The 21,147-nt window shown below is 36.2% G+C and overlaps 1 protein-coding gene across 3 annotated transcripts in view; it reads left to right on the top strand.

Moving 5' to 3' along the window:
* The window catches only part of SREK1 (splicing regulatory glutamic acid and lysine rich protein 1), a 42,467-nt gene extending 22,495 nt beyond the window's left edge, over positions 1–19,972 (top strand). For 2 of the 3 annotated variants that reach the window (XM_047797922.1, XM_047798040.1), the window contains 9 exons: positions 409–573; positions 715–893; positions 2,361–2,491; positions 3,347–3,461; positions 8,921–9,040; positions 9,407–9,787; positions 14,272–14,367; positions 16,137–16,281; positions 17,783–19,972. In XM_047797922.1, coding sequence (XP_047653878.1) covers positions 409–573; positions 715–893; positions 2,361–2,491; positions 3,347–3,461; positions 8,921–9,040; positions 9,407–9,787; positions 14,272–14,367; positions 16,137–16,281; positions 17,783–17,935 — 1,485 coding nt within the window. In that variant the 3' untranslated portion in view covers positions 17,936–19,972. The remainder of the gene's footprint in view (positions 1–408; positions 574–714; positions 894–2,360; positions 2,492–3,346; positions 3,462–8,920; positions 9,041–9,406; positions 9,788–14,271; positions 14,368–16,136; positions 16,282–17,782) is intronic. The other variant, XM_047797952.1, reaches the window with a different exon arrangement.
* The last annotated feature ends 1,175 nt before the right edge of the window (positions 19,973–21,147 follow it).

Below are 21,147 nucleotides of genomic sequence, written 5' to 3'. Positions count from 1 at the left end.
ATTTATTACTTGATGAAAATATGACAAGAGGCTCACAGGAACCTAGCTGTGTGTTTTATGTAGGAAAAGCGATTCAGTATTTAGTAACTCAGTCTTCTTTGCAAACATTATAGGACATAGGTGCAGTGAATAGTGAGAATTGATTGTTTTCAGTGTCAAGTTTAGATGTAATTAAAATACCTACGTAGTTAACAAATATGTTGTATTTCTAATTACATTGAAAACTATTATGACCTCACTCTGAATAATTCAGATATGTACCTGGCCTAAAGCTAGGAGTCCCTAGTCTCTTCCCATTCTTTTACTAAGTTGATCAATTCTTTTCAAGCTTAGAGTGGTGATTTTTGATACTAATAGAAAATAAATGCTTTTTTAAAAATTTATTTTTTATATTTTATTTTTTTATAGCTGGGTGTTTCCCTTAGCAGTTTGGGAGCTATACCAGCAGCAGCACTAGACCCCAACATTGCAACACTTGGAGAGATACCACAGCCACCACTTATGGGAAATGTGGATCCTTCCAAAATTGATGAAATTAGGAGAACTGTCTATGTTGGCAATTTGAATTCCCAGGTAACTAACTAGTTTAAGAAGAAATTGAGTGGTAGGACCTCTTACGCTTTTCTCTTCCTTATAAATCGTATCAGTTGATAAAGTTTACCTGATATTTTTAAGAAGGGTGTACTTTATTAAAGTGTTACTTTCTTTCTTTAGACAACCACAGCTGATCAACTACTTGAATTTTTTAAACAAGTTGGAGAAGTGAAGTTTGTGCGGATGGCAGGTGATGAGACTCAGCCGACTCGGTTTGCTTTTGTGGAATTTGCAGACCAAAATTCTGTACCAAGGGCCCTTGCTTTTAATGGAGTTATGTTTGGAGACAGGCCACTGAAGTAAGAAACCCTAAACAAAGAAATTTTAATGATTTTGAAAAAATTTAAAGTGTTTGTGATGTGATTGAGGTTTTTTTTTTCTCATTTTGATAGTAATTGACAGTTTGTGAAAAGGAAGGCTTTGTGTTAAGTATAAATCAAACATGAGATATATACTCTTTTAGCATTTAAATTAAAGTTGCATTTGAAATATTTTTTATTTCATAAGGTCTAATTTAATGGTAACATTTGTATACCATATGTTTCAATCGTAGGTATTTTTCCATAAACTTTTAACAAGTCAGGGTGGTTTTGCATTATTACATTAGACTAATGGACAGTTTATCATATAGGTTGAACCTATAGTGATAAAGTAATAATAATTTGGGTAAACCTAAAATCTCAGGGAGAAAATAATAAGTACCCAGAAATGTAAATCATACATTTTAAGTTTTAAGGTTTGCTCACATCCTTGTCTGCAAAATGGAAAATTGATAGAGCCTTCTGAAAACCAGAAATTTTATTTGATGCAGAATATTGAGTCAATAGTTTTATCTGAATTCTATAGATAATTTCCTTAGTGACATAGTTCAATCAAGATTCTGCTATTAGGAGTTTCCCTCATGGCGCAGTGGAAACGAATCCGACTATGAACCATGTGGTCGCGAGTTGGATCCCTGGCCTCACTCAGTGGGTTAAGGTCCGGCGTTGCCATGAGCTGTGGTGTAGGTCACAGACATGGCTCGGATCTGGTTTTGCTGCGGCTGTGGCTGGCAGCTATAGCTCTGATTAGACCCCTAGCCTGGGAACCTCCATATGCCGCAGGTGCGGCCCTAAAGGACAGAAGACAAAAAAATAAATAAAGATTCTGCTCTTAAAGAATAAGTAATGTTTCTTAGTGAGTGCTTGTCTTTTCACTGTAGGAGGGGTATAGTGAGACACACCCAATTCATTTATGTGTACCAGAACAACCACTCTTGCCCATAAGGGAAGAGTTTTATCAAATGTCTCCCACATTTGAATCTCTGTGACTTAATGGGCCAGGGTTGAGTAAAATGGTGTACATGATATCTGTTTATCATGGGGAACCTATCTATGTTCCACTTCATCTTCCCAGGGTGCAGAGGTTGTCAACCAAAACTTTGTATTCTAAGAATAGAAACGGTTCATTTTAATATTGGTGTTAACTATTTTAATTTCTTATAATTCTAAGCTGCGTAGAAAAGCCCTTGTCCTGGTCTATTCAAGTAATTAAAGAAGTTACCCAGGGTTCAGTTTTTTTCCTCCCTTGCTTTTGCCCTTGTTAGCAGGTGGAAATGAGGTTAATCATGGTTTTGAGGGTGGTTTTGGTTATTCTGTATTTAGCTATATTCTTAATGTGCTTTTGAGATGTCCTCAGATTTGTATATATGTGTATCATATAAACATTTGTTTCATATTTTGTAAAATATTTTGTGTATTTGTGATATGCTAATATTTTTAATTTAGAATAAATCACTCCAACAATGCAATAGTAAAACCCCCTGAGATGACACCTCAGGCTGCAGCTAAGGAGTTAGAAGAAGTAATGAAGCGAGTACGAGAGGCTCAGTCCTTTATCTCAGCAGCTATCGAACCAGGTAAGGCCATAGCATTGTTACACAGGTCATAGCTGAAGATCATAGACTCTTAGAATTGGAAGGAATTTTAGAAATTATATGTTCAGTCCCTTCTTTTTACAAATGCGAAGACTGAAACTCAAAGAGTAAGTGACTTAACTAGAGTCAAAGGTTGAAGAAGTATTTAGCACAAATGCTTTTTTCCATTATATTGAGTTTGAGGTACATTAGCTTGAGTTAATCAGTTCTTTATATTCTAAGGCAGAATCGTTGCTCAGAACTGATTTGCTTAAAGCAAGGTATAAATGTTATTGTGAGGCGAAAAACAATAAACATTATGATTAAGCAGTTTCACTTTTCCTTCAAAGGTTTCATTTTGAAAATAGAAAAGAGAGTCCATGATTTAGGAAAAATACAGAGACTCTTTTTAGTAAAAGAAACACCTATTCAAGCTTTTGTGTTGCTAATTAAAATTAAAAATCCAACCAAAATGTCTAGATGGTTTACATTTGAGCAAATTTTCTAAATTAGCACTCAGAATTTACCCAATTCTAGGAAAATAAATGGAGAAAGGATTTAAAAATCAGTGTCATAGGAATTACAGACATGTTATAATCGTACATTATGGCAGCAACAAAATACTACGAACAGCTGTTTATAATCATCTGGTTTATATGTACTGCTGCAGGGTGGCTGCACTCAACGAGTTTATGCAATGACTTTCTTGGATGTTTCTGAAGGATAATTGCACAGGAGGAGGATGTACAGAGAGTAGGCCCCTTGCACTATATGTGGTACATTCCACTTGTGCCTGATTATTAACTGGGATCTTTAATTGTTCTGAGCTTACACTGCAAAGTGGTTTTTTCCTCCCAGAGTCTGGAAAGAGCAATGAAAGAAAAGGCGGTCGATCTCGTTCCCACACTCGTTCAAAATCCAGGTCTAGCTCAAAATCCCGTTCTAGAAGGAAAAGATCACAGTCAAAACACAGGTGAGAATTTCTGCTGCCATATTTAAACTTTTTTGGTTTTGTGTTTACAGGGATTAAGATTTTCTTAATCTTTGTTTAAGTATCAGGATTTAGAAATTTGGTGTTTTCCAGGAAGTATGGATACTGTTAAATACTACTTTATGATACTGTATTAACATAAGAGTGACATTTTATCTAGTATATAATTTTTAAATTCAATGTATTTTTAGTAATTGGTTTTCTAAAGATGTTCTGTTCTTGATTTTTCTATGAGTAAACTAGTCTCTATGTAGAAATGGCAGAAGCTTTTCATTCTTCCTATTGGGAAAAGGGAACACGTCATGCTGAAAATATTTCTGAAATAGCAGTTTTTTTGTTTTTTCCTTCTTCCATTTCCTTCAAGGTCTGGAGAATGCCACCCCAGATCCTGATTTCATGTAGTTACATATCTCCAGTTCTGTGTGTCAAATGGGGTACTTTTAAGTCTTTGTACTCTTGGTGGTAAGAGCCTCTGCCACCCACATTGGGACCTGAAACACAGGAGTAACCTTTGGCTTCAGCTGCAACTATTGTATTGTGCTTAAGCTCTGTTTCTGTTCTGTCTGTATTATGTGCATGGCTCATAGTTCTGTCATTTTAGTGTCTTTAAAAAAAAATCCAATGTAGTTGGTGCCAAGGGGATCTCAAAATATAAACTTGCGACACCACCTTGATTGGAAGTAGCCCTAAATCATGTCTAAAATGAGAAGTTTTATTGTCCTTTTTAGGATGAGGAGGGAGCTGTTATTGAAATGTGAAAGATGTGTTTAGTGGATCCTAACTTCATGTTAATGTACATACATATTCATACTTCTAAAGAGAAGAGGTAGAGAAAAGTGTGTATGTGCGTATGTGCATGTTGTTGGGAATATTAGAGAAAGGAGGAGGATTTGAAGGGGAGGGGGAATAAAAGGAACCAGTGTGCTGTATGTTGAACCTCATCGGTAAGCTGATTAAGGAGATAGAGTCAATGAGGAAATTTTGATGTTCTTTTATTTATTTGTTTTTTATGGCCATACTTGTGGTATATGTGAATTCCTGAGCCAGGGATTGAATCGGAGCCACAGCTTCAACTTGTGCTACAATGCTGGATCCTTTAACCCACTGCACTGGGGTGGGATGGAACACCAGTAGCAACCCGAGCTGTCACAGTCAGATTCTTAACCCACTGCACTACATGGGAACTCTGAAAAGATGACATTATTAAATAGACTGTAGTAAACTATACTTTTAGCCCTGTGCCAGCGTATACTTCTCTGTTGTTATTAGCTTGCCAAACTTCCTTCGGAATATGGTTTTACTTTCTGTCTCCATCTAAGACCTTAGAGTAAGGCAAACTCAGGTCTGAGAGAATAAAGTTGTTTCATGTACAAGGGATAAAGCAGTGCAGTGGAAGCCAGAACTGGAGAAGGAAAGTGGAATAGAATCAGTGGTGCTAGACTATGGATATTTCAGTAGGTCAGCAGGGTAGTGGAGATCAAAAAAATATAGAATCAAGGTGAAAAGTAGTAATTTTTCTGAGAAAGAAAAAGACCAATGATTTGAATCTCATTTTGTGTTGTTATAAACAAGAGCCATGCTCCAAATCTAATACCTTGCTGTTTTCTAAAGCTGGAAAAAAAGCGACACTTGATCAACACCATTGTTTCCTTGATAATTTCTTTGAAGCTTTCTCCATTGGAGCAAGTAATTTAACTGTATACCTTAAGGTTTTACTCTTACCATTTTAAGTACATTTGGGTATTTTCCCCTTATAAGGGTTCGTGGGGGAAGAGTTATTCAGTCTGAAATGAAATTTGTTATTCATAGGAGTGATTTCATAGAGGTCTCTCTAATCTTGTAGCAGAAAATAATTGTTCTTGATGCCTGCACACAGTCGTACCTTGTTTTATTGCACTCTGCTTTATTTTGCTTCAAAGATACTGTGGTTTTTAACAAATTGAAAGTTTGTGGCAATCCTGCATTGTCAGGTGATGGCTGGCATTTTTTAGCAGTAAGGTCCCCTGCCTCCCACATTTTTCTGTTTTGGCCACACTTGTGGCATATGGGAATTTCTGGGCCAAGGATCAAATTTGAACTACAACTGTGACCTGTGCCACAGCTATGGCAATGCTGGATCCTTAACCCACTGTGCTGGGCCAGGGGTCAAACCTGCACCACTGCAGAGAGAACTTAACCTGCTGTGCCACAGTGAGAACTCCAGTGATAAAGTATTTTTAAATAAGGTATGTATGTATATATATATTTTTAAGACATAATGCTAGTGCACACTTAATACACTTAGTAGACTGTAGTATAACTATAAATTGTACATACACCGGAAAGCCGAAAAATTCCAATGACTCACTTCATTATGGTGTTCCCTTTGTTGCGGTGATTTGGAACTGAACCCACAGTATCTCTGAGGTATGCGTGTTTCCTATTTCGGCAGTATGTACATGGTGTAGAAGCACAAGAAGCTTTACTAAGATGATAAAGAAATAGGAGGAGTTCTGTTGAAAAGAAAAAAATTCCTTACCCAAAACATTGACTTCAGGAACTCCGCCCCCCGCCCCAAGCCCCCACTAGAAGATGACAGGCATTTCTTGGTTTCCCTTCTTATGGTGGGATTGAATACCCTTAGCTCTGACTATGACCTACTAGACCTAGTAGCAGTGTGGGTTGCTAGAGCCCTTGTTCTTGAAGGCCTGCCTTCTTCTGCCTCCTTAGTGTTCTCAGGTATTTGTAGAACCTTTCCCTGTTCCTTCCTTTCTTTATATAGATGGGAGGAAGGGTTTATTTGTCACTACGACCTTGACTAGGACTGGAAAGATGTGTTTCCACTCTGTCCACTTTTTTGGGTGGGGGGCACCCATGGCATGCGGAAGTTCCCAGGCCAGGGATTGAACCTGCATCACAGGGTGACCCAAGCCTTAACCCACTGTGCCCCAAGATAACTCCTGTCCAAATTTGTGTTTGTTTTGTTTTTTTCATAGGGACAGTGTTAGAAAAAGTGGGTACAAGTACTCTAATCATTATAAAGTTAGGTAATCTTTACAGACCAGCATAGGAACTATAAGACATTTTATAATATTTTAATGGGAAACAACTGACTTAGAAATGAACTTTGATGCAGCATTATGGTAAATTGTCCTTTATTCACAGTTTAATTTATAATTGCAGTTTTGTACATGTGCTAAAATGAGCACTGCTAACAGTAAGTCAGGTCTTTATCATTGATTGGATTAGATTTGCTCTTGCCTTAAAGCTTTTAGCATTCCTAATCAGAGAATTTGTAGGCAACTAGTGGGTGAGATAAACATGAAATATTTAATGTCAAAATTGAAATACAATCATTACTCTTGGGCAGTGACTTTCAAACTTTGAGGACTGACAGGATAAGATGGGAAGCCAAATGATAAGTGTTTTTTTTTATTATTAACTTTCATTCATTAAGGTGTTTCTTAATTAAGATTGGAAAGCACTGAATGAAGAAAATGAAATTATTGTTTATATTTTTAGCAAGGTTAACTAGAATAGAAATCTTTAAGTATGTAGAAACAAATGTTCTTTAAGATACTACCTTCATGTGGATATCTGTAAATGGATTAAAAATGTTATAAATTTTGCCTTAATGCCTACTACTTAATCCTTATATCTCTTAGGTTATTAGTGATAAAGATTTCAATAAACTGAATTATCCTTTTGGATAAAAATGTATGAAGATAAATGTATAATTTTAAAAGACATATAATGAGTGGTTCAGTTGAAAATTAATTATTGGGAAACAAATTTTAACTAACTGAAAAATATGTTTTCAGAACCAAATTTCATTAATTGAGAATTGGAGATTTTTCTGGTTTTCATAGCATATGACAAACGTTTAACTATGTATTTCTTTTTTTATAGATATTTGGTTTTAACTTAATTCATGAAAATATTATCAGGATGAGTTTTAATTGTATAAGGCATATCCAACCTCCTTGAAATAAACAAAATGTAATTTAAAGTTTTCATTTATATTGTTAATAATGATAATGATTCAGATATTGAAGGTTTAAAGAGTTTTAAGCATTTACTCTGTACCAGAGACTGTTAGGCAGTTTTCCATGTATCGTCTGTTTTAATCCTCATGACAGCCCTAGGTGATGTAGGTATGATTCTTACTCCAATTTATAGATGAAGAAACTCAGGTTTGGAGAGGTTAAGTGATTAGCCAGAGCTCTCATGGCTAGTGTGTGGCAGCACTCAATGACCCTAGAGTTGGTGCATTTAATTTTGTTATATTTTATTAACAGTTCCTAGGATATGTCATTATGGAAAACTGACATTATATAAGCTATTCTTTTAGTGGGGAAAAGGACTCTAAAAAATTTCAGAATTGGAGTAACAGTTGTTTTTACTGCAAAAATTCTAGTTTTATTACTGGTTTCTCTCTCTCTCTTTTTTTTTTTTTTTTTTTTTTGCTTTGCTTTTTAAGGCTGCATCCATGGCATATGTAAGGTCCAAGGCTAGGGACAAATAAGAGCTGCAGCTGCCAGTCTCTGCCGTAGTCAGAGCAACACAGGAACCGAGCTGAGTCTGCAACCTACACCACAGCTCACGGCAATGCCGGATCCTTAACCCACTGAGCAAGGCCAGGGATCGAACCTGCATTCTCATGGATACTAGCCGGATTTGTTTGCGCTGCATATACAACAGGATCTTTTACTGGTTTCTTTAATAGCTATGTTTATGTAATTATAAAATCAAGGCCTTGATTTTATTGAGCTTTAATTCATGAGTAAGATGTTTGGTTTTCTGTCACACTGGCACGATCATTAGTACTGTGCTTCCTTGTACATTCTTCTTAATGTGTATTATGACGAACAGCCCACAGCTGTTCATAGAAAACATTGACCATAAAACCACTATAAGTTATAACCACAAGCAGTCGTATTACATGCAGGTTAAGAGTTAAAGACAACTTATGGTGTGAAAACTTGGGCTGTAGGAGGAGTTTTCTTTACTAATTGAGGCATGTAATTCTTAGCAAAAGAAAGCCACAGCTGAAAATAGCAACTTTAAGCATGACATAGGAAATAACTTAAATTCTTGCTCTGTTCTGTCTTTGTGTTTTGGGCAATGAACTGTCTGGTAAAGTATCAAATAAATAAATCTATGTCAGATCATTTAACTGAAGCAGTACATAATAGTTTAAAAATACTGATAAATATTGTCTGGATGGTTTTAAAATTCTCTTATTTGAAAGCTCTTAAATTATTTTTTTGGCCATGCCCATGGAACACCAAAGTTTCTGCTCCAGTGATTGAATCCTTGCCAAAGCAGTGATCTAAGCCAAGCAGTGGTAACACCAGATCCTTATCGTGCTGAGCCACCAGGGAACTCTAGAAAGATTAAATTTTTAAAATTTGAAATTCTAAGAATAAATTTTGACATTCTAACAACTTGTATTTCTTTAGGAGTAGATCTCATAATAGATCACGTTCAAGACAAAAAGATAGACGTAGATCTAAGAGCCCCCATAAAAAACGTTCTAAATCAAGAGAAAGAAGGAAGTCAAGGAGTCGTTCGCGTTCACGGTGAGTTTTTTGAAAATTAAGGGTAGCTTTTTTCATGGCTTCATTTGTTAAAAAATTTGTTTTAATTTTTAGTCAAAGAAATTAAATGTTTTCTGATAGTTTTAGTAGTGATTAATATTGATTGCCATTGATTGCATTTCATGGTCAATATGACTCATGAGGTTTCCAGACTATTTAATTCAGCCTGGTAATTGTTTGATTTAATTATCAGTGTTATGTACATGTAAGTTATATAGAAATTTATAAGTAATGTGTTTTAGTTATTACAAATTTTGTTGCTAATTGTTGAGGAAAGAAAAGGAGGTCCTTTTTAGGGTGTCGGATTATTTTAATTGTGAATTTATTTATTTATTTTTGTTTTTAAAGGGACAAAAGAAAAGACACCCGAGAAAAAATCAAGGAAAAGGAAAGAGTGAAAGAAAAAGATAGAGAAAAGGAAAGGGAAAAAGAGAGAGACAGGGAAAAGGAACGTGAAAAAGAAAAGGAACGGGGTAAAAACAAAGATAAAGACCGGGATAAAGAACGGGAAAAGGACCGAGATAAAGACAAGGAGAAGGACAGAGACAGAGAGCGGGAAAAAGAACATGAAAAGGAACGAGACAAAGAGAAGGAGAAAGAACAGGACAAAGAAAAGGAACGAGAAAAGGACAGATCTAAAGAGATAGATGAGAAGAGAAAGAAGGATAAAAAGTCCAGAACACCACCCAGAAGTTATAATGCATCAAGAAGATCTCGTAGTTCCAGCAGGTTTGATAATGCTTTTTACCAGAGGTTTACTGATGACAAATGAAAACGTGATTTTAAGTGAAATCAGTACCGTAATATCAGAACATTTCCCTCTGATGGTAAACATCTCTCTAGTAGAGGGATTGCTGCAGTATTGAATCTATGAGGATGAAGTAATATTGGGCAAAATTATTGAAAGGTTAATAGTCCTTGTAACCCACTGCTTTAACCTGGCATTGGTGCCAGGCACTGCTGTTGCTGCTGCTTAATTATTTTCTTGGAGGGTGGGCTTACAGGGGTAAGGTTTTGGTTTTTAATGTAGAAAAATTGGTCTTTCAGGCTTCTTTATTTCTTTGGAATAAAGTTTTTGTTTGTTTGTTTGTTTTGTCTTTTTTAGGGCCACACCGCTGGCATATGGAAGTTCCCAGGCTAGGGATTGAATCGGAGTTGTAGCCCCTGGCCTACACCACAGCTACAGCAATGCAAGATCCCAGCTGTGTCTGCGACCTATACCACATCTCACTGCAACGCCAGATCCTTAACCCACTGAGCAAGGCCAGGGATCGAACTTGCATTCTCATGGATACCAGTCGGGTTCGTTAACCATTGAGCCACACAGGAATTCCCTGATGTGGTAAATTTTAATATGTACAGTTGATTTCTAAAGTTGGAGTCTTAGTCCTTTTTGTTATCTTAGTTTTTTGTGTTTTTTTTTTTTTTTTAATTTGTTTTAATGGTTGCACCCATAAGATATGAGGTCACCAGGGGACTGAATCCAAGCCACAGCTGTGACCTTTGCTATAGCTGTGTTATGCCAGATCCACTGGGTTGAAGATCTGAACCCGGGCCTTCACAGTGACCTGAGCTGCCGCAGTCAGATTCTTAACCCATTGTGCTACAGTGGGAACTCCCATCTAAGTTCATTTTTACTGATCTGTTTTGTTGAATGCATGACATTTAGATTTTGATTTTCATATATTTGTTCATTTTAAGAATTTGCTTTTTTCTTAGGACTGTTAATAGGTACACTGCCACCAGGTGGCAGTTGGTTGCCATAATAACAGCAGCAATGTGAGGCCCTTTCTTAATTCAGGATTATCTAAAGCTGCATCCATTGCTCCACATGATATTGCAACTATAAATAAATGGAATTTCCAAAGTTGTGTTAAACTATATCTTAAAATTACTTTAAAAATATATTTTAGGTAGTTCCTGTTGTGGCACAGTGGTTAATGAATCCAACTAGGAATGATGAGGTGGCAGGTTTGAACCTGGCCTTGTTCAGTGGGTTAAGGATCCGGTGTTCTGTTAACTGTGGTGTAGGTTGCAGATGTGGCTCGGATCCCATGTTGCTATGGTTCTGGCATAGGCTGGCGGCTACAGCTCCAATTTGACCCCTAGCCTGGGAATCTCCATATGCTGTAGGTGTGGCCCTAAAAAAACAAAAAGACAAAGAAAAAAGTATACTAGTATAGTAGCTCAGCTCTTTTTCTTTTCTTTTCTTTCTTTCTTTTTTTTTTTTTTAAGAGATTGTTTAAGGACTCTAAACAGTACTTGATACTGGCTTTTGAAAAATACCTCAGAAATGTAAAGTTGAAAGCAGCAGTAGAGATTAAAATTGCCCGTCAAATCAACAAATCATTGCCATATTTCAGCACATTGAACCAAAACCTGCAGAATTTTAACTCATTTGTTATGGATATCAGCTGTGGACTGTATCTTGACTGCACAGTTATTTTGCTCTTGGGTTTCACACATTGCTTTGTGTTTATGTGATCATTTAGACATTCCCTTCACAGCAGCATATGTTTTGATTCCTTCTGAATTCAGTTGAATTTACTTTTTCTGATGACTTCAAAATGTTTAATTTTTTTTCATGGACCATTTTAAGTAAGTTTTGATGTTTGGGTTCACTTCCTAGTTCTTAAATAACCTCTGGGACCTGGAGAATATAGCTGACCAGTATTCGTTCCTAAAGGTTCAGGGTTTGGAATGTGTCATGCTCTCAGAAGAGTTTAGTGAAGAGTTAACAATTTCTCGTCTTTTAGCATTTTTCTTCCTTTGATGTGCTCTGATTTGTTTAATGAATGGGTAACATTTTAACTGCTCAGAAAAATAGTCTACTTAATATTTTTATTTCCACCATTATCTTCTAAGATATATTTTTAAAGAAAAATTTTGATATTTAAAAACTTTTAATGCTTGAAATTACTGTAAATAAGGATGAGACCAAGAAAGGGAAGGAGAAAATATTTATTGAGCACCTACTACTAAGTACCAGACACTAGGCTTGGCACTTTACAGGTATTATCCTAAATCCTCATAACAGCTCTACAAGGCTTATTATCTCCTTTTTCTATTGGGAAAAAAACTGACGCTTAGATTAAGTAATATGACCCCAGTCATGCAGCTGGTAAGATGTGGAACTAAAATTTAAATATATCAGTCTAACCAACTCCAGTTCTGCATACTAGAGCTGACAGCTTTTTTCTTTGCTTTTATTAACTTAGAGTTGATTTACAATGCTGTGTCAGTTTCTGCTGCACAGCGGAGTCACCCATTCGTACATATATATAGATTCTTTTTCTCATATCACCCCTCATCATGTTCTATCCCAAGAGATTGGACGCTGTTCCCTGTGCTATACAGTAGGAGACAGCTTGTTTCTCATCTGACATTCTGGATTGTTGTCTATCCAGCCTTGGCTCTTCTTATCCCTAACTGGTAGTTATTACCTATTCAACCTAGCACTTCCAGAACATACAAGTAAAGAGTTACACTGATTTAGATGGTGCCATTTTGTGGAATCTTAAAGTCTGGGATACACTGACATACTCAGGTTGTGACAAACGTACCTCTGGTTCTTGGTGCCAGGTAGGGGAGTGCTGCTGCAGAATGACGCCGCTTAAATGGAATATTGTTATCTAATTCCTGTAGTGGGAAGTATAATTTTGGGGTGACTTGAAAATAAAATTGAGTAATGGAAGAGAAGGTTAGATAAAGTTGGAATTGATTTATTTGTGTTCTCACAGTTCTTGAGCTCTTTTGGTCTTAATGTCTTACTATCTTATGTGTACCACATAAGAGCATTGTCTAGGTTTTATTTTAAAGGTGAAGAACATACAGAAAATGTTTCATTGGCCTAGAATCAATTTACTGAGATGATAAGGAGAACTTGAATTCTAGAGGATTGGGTCGTTTCAGCTGCCTGGCCACTAGTTGTAAGGCTCTTTGATAGATAGATCATTGGGTACATTAATCATTTAATAAATACAACCTTATACCCCCTCATGTGAATGATAGACATCCTGAAGTTCATTGTTTCTAAGTTGACCACCGTACGGAAGTAATTTATTGGAGTATGCATCTTTTGCTAGTATATTAATAAGCAAACTAGTTTTTAATAATAAAACTGTTAATGTATTTAAAAAATATTTTTTACTTTGTCATGTTTAAAGCCCAGGTTTTAAGTGTAATTTCCTTTATGTCTAAGCAAATGCATGTTCAAATTTATTTATTCCTAATTTTTAAAGTTATTTTAATTTTTTTTTAAATTTTTTGCTTTTTAGGGCTGCACCCAGGCGGCACATGGAGGTTCTCAGGCTAGGGGTTTAATCAGAGCTATAGCTGCTGGCCTACACCTCAGCCACAGCAACATCAGATCTGAGCCATGTCTGTGACCTGAGTGAGGCCAGGGATCAAACCCACAACCTCATGGTTTCTACTTGGATTTGTTTCCACTGCGCCACAACGGGAACTCCTATTTATTCTTATTTTTAATTAATTAATTTTGGCTGCACCTGCAGCAGGCAGAAGTTCCTGGGCCAGGGATTGAACCTGTGCAATAGCAGTGACTTGAGCCATGGCAGTGACAATGCTGGATCCTTGACCACTAGGCCTCTAGGGAATTCCTCCAGTTTTAAGTGAATAGAATAACAATAATAAAGTGGTAGGAGGTTGGGGTAATAGCAATTTCTCTGTAAAATGAATTAATGTAAATACTTTTTTATAGATTTTCTCAATACTTGGGTTTACACAGTTTACATTGTGCAAGTGTGCTTATCTTGCAGTTCTTGGAAAGGGCCTCCTCCCTTGGTACAAAGTAATCAGTAGTGGAGCAGCAAGGAGCTAGAGGCATAACAAAGGATCTGATAAACAAAACATGCTTTAGATCCCGAGGGAAGGACATGTTTAACTTGAGAGAGAATAGGAAACATCCATTAATATTAGTATTTTTTTTACTCAAGGAATTATTGTCCAAATCAGGTGCTAAGGAGGTCTTCTACCTAATATGAAATCCTTGAAGATATTTTCATTGGTCCATTTACAGTTCATAATTTAACCTTACTGAAATTAGTTGATAGAACATTTTCATCAAAGACATTAGTTTAGGTGGCCTCTAAATAATACTGTTCACTTGAGAGCATTATGGACCCTTTTGATTTTGTATATTTGAGGTATCTTTTATTTACTGTTTTTTCAAATGACATATTTTTGACTTTCAGGGAAAGGCGTAGAAGGAGGAGCAGGAGTTCTTCCAGATCGCCAAGAACATCAAAAACCATAAAAAGGAAATCTTCTAGGTCTCCATCCCCTAGGAGGTAGGTTGAAAGCATGTGCTTTCTGAAAGTGAGGAGGAAGCAGAAAGAAGTATTTTTTAAAGTATCCTTCCAGTTTTGTGTATAGGTATAAATGAAATAAGACAATTTTATTTTCATCTTTCTTCTGCAAAAGGTTGAGCAAAATATACACTGTTGGTGCCAGTTGCTGCTGTTTTGTAACTAACCAGGAGAACTTTATGTACTCATCAGAGAGTACTGTTTCATTCCTTTTTTACAACTGCCTGGACTTCCATTGTTGCAAAGTACCTTAGATTATGTAACCAGCCGGCAGTAGAATGGGTTTTCTTAACTTTTCTTGTATAAATTATACAGGTCTGTAATGAATAGCTTTGGACTTTTATAATTTTATAATGTGCAAGTATGCAGGAAAAATTTCTACAAATGGTATTTTTGGGTCAGAGGATGAATGCATTTGTAATTTTGAGAGATTTCCTTCCCTCTTGTCCTTCAGAAGGATTGGCAGCAGGTTGCACTATAACCAGCTATGTATGAGAGTGCCTGTTTTCCTCTAGCTTACCAGAGTTACCAAAGTTGTGGATTTTTATGAGAAATGGTACTAGTACTTAGTAATTTTAGTTGCATTTCTCTTAAGAGTGAAGGTAACCATCTCTTCATATATTTGAAGGCCATTTGTTTCTTTTCCTGTGAATTGTATGTGTTGCCCATTTTTTATGGGGTCTGTTACTGTGTTTATTTTGTTTTTTGTTTGAGTCTTTTTACTAAATGTTTTTATTTGTTTCCTTGGTCTTTTGTGTTTATTTTTAAACTATTCATAAGAGAAAAAAAGCCCATACTATGGCTAATTATTTTGATTCCTTCCAATTTTAAGGATAGGTTATTTTTACAAATGGGACTTATTCATTCTGTCTTTTTTGCTTGCTCTTGAATTGGTGAGTGGGACTTTTTGTAATTGTGATTGAGAAGAGGGCACATGGCACAACTGGTTATTGGAAGTTCCAGATTTTTCTGGAAGTCATTTAGAGAGAGCCATATCCAGTTCTTTATCCTTTTCATTCTTTTCTGCTTATACATTGTTGCTTTGAAAAGGTTGGTAAGAAAAATAGACGTATTTGTTTTGTTTTATCCTAATTACAGTAAATAAGTCTTCAATGTTTCAAAACTAAGAAATTGATACTGCACAATCATGGGTGGGTGGGTTTTTTTGGGGGTATTTTTTGGTCTTTTTAGGGCTGTGTCCATGGCATATGGAGGTTTCCAGGCTAGGGATCGAATCTAGCTCTAGCTGCCAGCCTACACCACAGCTTATGGCAATGCCAGATCCTTAACGCACTGAGCGAGGTCAGGAATTGAATCTGTGTTTTCATGGATACCAGTCAGATTTGTTTCCACTGAGCCACGACACGAATTCCAAAATTGTGTTTTAAGCAAACACATGGTGGCCTCTGCAAAAATGACTTGTGTGTCTTTAAGAAATTAATTGGGGAATGGGATGGGGTTAAATTGGTTACTTGGTCTACTGCATTATGGACAATGCTTATTTACAACGCATTAACATTAGGTGAGAATATTTTGTCAACAATATAGTGGGGTGTTTAATTTTTTATTCTTTTATTTTTTGGCTATGCTTGAGGCACATAGTAGTTCCCTGGCCAGGGATTGAACCCAAAGCATAGCAGCGACCTGTGCCTCTGCAGTGACAGCACTGGATCCTTAACTTGCTGCACCACAAGGGAATGCCAAGAGTGTTTAATTTTTAGAAGCTTACTGATGTATTAATATTCTTACAGCAGAAATAAGAAGGATAAAAAGAGAGAAAAAGAAAGGGACCATATCAGTGAAAGGAGAGAGAGAGAACGTTCAACCTCTACAAGAAAGAGTTCTAATGACAGAGATGGGAAAGAAAAGGCGGAGAAGAACAGTACTTCACTGAAAGTAAGCACGTTGTTCAGAGTTTAGGCTTTGAATAATTAATATTTGACATTTCTTTTCTTTATTGAATAGTTGTTTTAGACTAAAAACTCCTGAGGGCAACGGTATCATGTACATTTTGGTATCACTTAGTATTTGTTAAAGTTGGTAGTTTTTTAACCTAATTTTTTTTTTTGTCTTTTTAGGGCCGCACCTACGGCATATGGAGGTTCCCAAGGCTAGGGGTCTAGTCGAAGCTGTTGCTGCCAGCCTACGACAGAGCCACAGTAACACCAGATCCGAGCTGGGTCTGCGACTTACACCACAGCTCGTGGCAATGCCAGATCCTTAACCCACTGAGCGAGGTCAGGGATTGAACCTGCAACCTCACAGTTCCTAGTCAGATTCATTTCTACTGTGCCAAGATGGGAACTCCTAACCTAACTTTTTTTTTTTTTTTTCTTTTTGCTATTTCTTTGGGCTGCTTCCGCGGCATATGGAGGGAGGTTCCCAGGCTAGGGGGTCTAATCGGAGCTGTAGCCACCGGCCTACGACAGAGCCACAGCAACGCGGGATCCTAGCCGAGCCGCATCTGCAACCTACACCACAGCTCACGGCAACGCCGGATCATTAACCCACTGAGCAAGCGCAGCGACCGAACCCACAACCTCATGGTTCCTAGTCGGATTCGTTAACCACTGCGCCACCACGGGAACTCCCCTAACCTAACTTTTTGAAGTTAAGAACTAATTAAAATGTAAACAATTGCATTCCTTGTTTTAGAGAATCATAGAATGGTGTACAATAAACTTTTAAACTATCTACTAGAAGATATCTACTTGATGCCCTTTTCCTTACTGTATTTGTTTTAGCAGATTTGACAGATGATCTGTTATCATTGATTTTGTAATATGTACTGAAATTGGGTTTGTTGAATTAGAATAATTAATGGAAAACCAAATTACACCAAGTAAAGGTGGAAGCATGTGGAAATTCCCAGGCCAGGGATCGAACCTGTGCCACAGCTATAACCACAGCCACAGCAGTAACAATGCCAGATTGTTAGCCTGCTGAGCCATGAGGGGACTTCCTCCCTGCCTTTTTTCTCCCAACATGCTTTCATTTAATTCTTCCTTAAGTTTTTGAACTATTTTTGAAGAGTCTTTGGTGGGAGGAATAGTGACTTCCTTTTCTGCATTCCCCTATTTTTTGTTTCTGATACCCACATTACAAATCTACGCTGGCGTCTATGGAAACTTTTACTTTTTCAAGCCAGTCAATACTATTTATTGAAATCTTCCCTAGACGTTTTGTTTACCTGTTTTATTCTAACTTAATCTCCATGGATTGCACCTCTTCTTTGAGAAGTACAAATTTACATATGCAATTTATATGAAAAGGTAATGGGAGAAATTACCCAGTTTAATTAATTCATAGAAGATAAAGTTACATATTTTAGCCAGAACTAGATGTAGTGACAGGCAACTTCTGAGAAAAATGTTAAATGCCTTAATATTCGTTGTAGGAAAAGGAGCACAACAAAGAACCAGATTCAAATGTGGGCAAAGAAGTAGATGACAAAGATCCTCCACCAAGGACTGAGGAAAACAAAGTGCAGCAAAATGGGAATTGTCAGCCAAATGAAGAAAACCTCTCTACCAAAACAGAAGCTGTATAGGACCCACAAGTGCACCTCTAAACACATGCTGGAATAAAATCCAAAGCTTTTAATGCTCTCAACAAGATGTTAAAACAGTGAGGAAATCCAGTAGAGCATAAAGATATGAGCTAACAGCTTTCCTAGTTGTTAGGGGACTTTGTGGCCATCTTGTTACTGAGTAAGAAAACAAAGCATGGACATCATGAAAATAACAGGTGTTACCCAAACTCCTCATCTTCTAAAATCTGTGCATTTCCATGGTGGCTGACACACTTGTCATGTGGTTTGTTAGTGTTTGCCAAGAACCATTATAAATAAACAGGACGTTGAAGACCTAAATTTGTATGATCCATAAAGACTGGAGATAAACATTGGAGGCTGTTTTAAAAAATGCTAGTAACTGAATTTTTGTATTGTTTTACTTTTTTTTAAAAAACTATTTCAATATATGCAGATTGATGATGTGCTTGAATCGGTGCAGATATATACACACCCTTGTAAGTGCAGAGTATGTAAGAAGTTTTAACATTTACTTCACAGGATATACAGTGATTGTGTTAAATTCTCACTATTGTGTTTTCTTTTGCTCACTGTTTAGGACAGCAGTTTTTCTTTAAAATAGTTTTACAGATTAAAATTGCTTAAATATGTGGATTAAAAACCAACTGACAATGCATGCTACTATTTACTATTCTCTTTCAAAAAGAAGAACAACTGTGTTGAATACTAATAATGTATTAGTATTCAGTGTTTAGAATCATTGGGTCTCCCCACAAAGTAAGCGTTTCTTTTTGAACTTTCTTGACATTTCCGAGCTTATTATGAACAATATTGCAGTGTGTGTTGTCAGCTGAAGGTGGCAAAGGTGCCATTTATAAAAAGAAAACTGGGTTTTCAAAATGGGCTATGGGAGCACAAGCTGAAGCTTTAGTGCCTTCTACAATGTGGTATACTGTTTTCTAGAATTTTATATGTGCTAGTCATTTTCGATTCATACGGAACTTAGATGGATGTTCCATTCACTCCCATAGAGAAGTGTGTAAGTGGTATGTCAGAGCGGCTTCTTACTTAGTTCACCTAAGTAAGGGAGAGGGAAGTTCTGTTTTTAAGAATGACTTTAGAGCTTGAAACAACAGTACAGTTTTGGGACCATCAGTTTTATACTGTGATAATAGAAAATGAAGCAGCATGTTCTTATTTCACTTAAAGCAAACCCTTTAGTTGTCTTCATTGGATGGCCTTAATTATTACCTCTCAATCATCTTATAAATGATGTGCAGAAATTGTACTTAAAGAATACGTGAGGTTATTTGTTTTATGTGTAAGAATATATTTACTTGAGTTTAAAATATAGGTCATCCGACAGTGTTAGGTGCACTTTTGGCAGGAAGTATGCAAGTAGTAAAATGACAACATTGATAATATTTTCCCCTAAGCCACAATTCCTAGTTTCAGGACTGTTGTTGTTATGTTTCCCCAAAAGTTATACCTTTAATTAGCATGATATTAAAAAATCAAGTATAATTATTTTAATGCAATCTGATACAATCAAATTACTCAGTTGCCTTACCTCATGGAAAGAGTTACTTCTAGATTTAAAAGCTGAGTATCACATCAGTTACTTGGTTTCAACTTGAGTTTTCTTTTAATGTTAATACTATTGAAACTTAGGTATTTGGTGGAGAATGGAAAGAATTGCCCTTATTGCAAGTAATGAAGCCTGGTTTGATTATGAAGCTGCTTAATTTACTCTTCATGTGTTCATAATTACTGTGTTTTTTTTCTTTTTGTCACTGTATACATTAAAATTTTTGAAAGTGCTTTACTATGTAAAGTATAGATGGTCATTTTAATCATCCAACCACATACGGTTGACTGCTAAACTGCTTATTCTGATTCAAGAATGCTTGGGTGCATATGGAAAGATTGGGAAGGAGTGTGTGTCTTACATCAACAGCTGTCTTATTTATGATAAGTAGAATAGAGCAAATATTGTTTGAATCTTTGTCATTTTTAGTACTGTTTCTGTAATAAAGCTAAGTATTTTAGAGGAAAGTATTTGTTTATGCATTTCAAAACAGCATCTTAGGTTTATCCCGTTCTTTTAGTTTGCATAGAAAATGTTTTGATATGGAGTGCATGTTTGTGTGGTGTCTATAAAGCAATCATTTAAAGTTTGAGTATTATCTTGTACTCTGGACTCAGTTGGTGATTAGCATTTAATTTGGTTCCTGCTGCTAATTATTTTTCTTGCTGATGATATTTATTCAGCTTTAAAATGATCATACTAATCTTAAAAGGCACTAATTTGTAAAGATTGGGCATATGTAGGAATACAAGAGGTCCAGGGAAAGTGAAATCATTTTCTTAAGCAGGTTATTGGAAGCAAAGCTTTCTAGGGTCTAGAGGTACTGGAGAGAGAGAAAGCATGAGTGTGAGAGAGAGTGCGTGTGTGTGGGTGGGTGGGGTATTTTCTTTGTTCACTTACAAGAGCTGATGTGTTTTCATATGTTTATTGTTTTCTTTTAAGGTATTTTGCTTTTTCTTTAAAATTATCTTTTTCATCCCAGCTAGATGTTGTCAGGAAAACTTGAGGTAAGGCCAAGACAATAGCCATTTTTACACTTGATACCTTCTGTACATCATGTTTTTCAACTTGTTTATATAGCGAGTATAGTCTTTTCCTTAAATTGTAGTTGATATTCATTGTTTTAGACAAATTCTCTTGGTTCTCTCTTGTTCAGCAGTGCACACTTAACTGGTTAAAAGATAGTCCTTCATAAGCTGGCCAGTTTGATGTGAGAAAACAAGTATAAATCCTTAACTTCTGCAACCATCTCCTTAGTTATTTCCCATTGAATATAATTAACTTATAAACACACTAGTCAGCTTGTGATTTTCTGTTTTTCCAAGTGGTTCAGTCTATGCTATGTTGACTTCAGAAGTAGCAGAGGCTTGAATTTTGGTTTGCCTCAATTCAAAGTAAAAACTGGCATTTAGAACCTTTTTTTTTTTTTGATCAAGAAAATAACTTCTGTGATATTGATCATTTTCAGGACCCTCATTCATTCTTATATATATATTGCTATCTTAAAGAACCTTGAGCCAAATCTGCTGTCATTGAAGATATTATTCAAATTTAAGGATTGTAGTATATGGTAATAGACTTTTAAACGTTTTTTAAAAATCCATTTGGAATAGGAGTTCCCGTCATGGCTCAGTGGTTAGTG

The sequence above is a fragment of the Phacochoerus africanus genome, chromosome 1 (genome assembly GCF_016906955.1).
Source record: "Phacochoerus africanus isolate WHEZ1 chromosome 1, ROS_Pafr_v1, whole genome shotgun sequence".
Classification (NCBI taxonomy): domain Eukaryota; kingdom Metazoa; phylum Chordata; class Mammalia; order Artiodactyla; family Suidae; genus Phacochoerus; species Phacochoerus africanus.
Note: the sequence above shows the minus strand (reverse complement) of the source record. Positions and strands in the feature narration are given on the sequence as shown.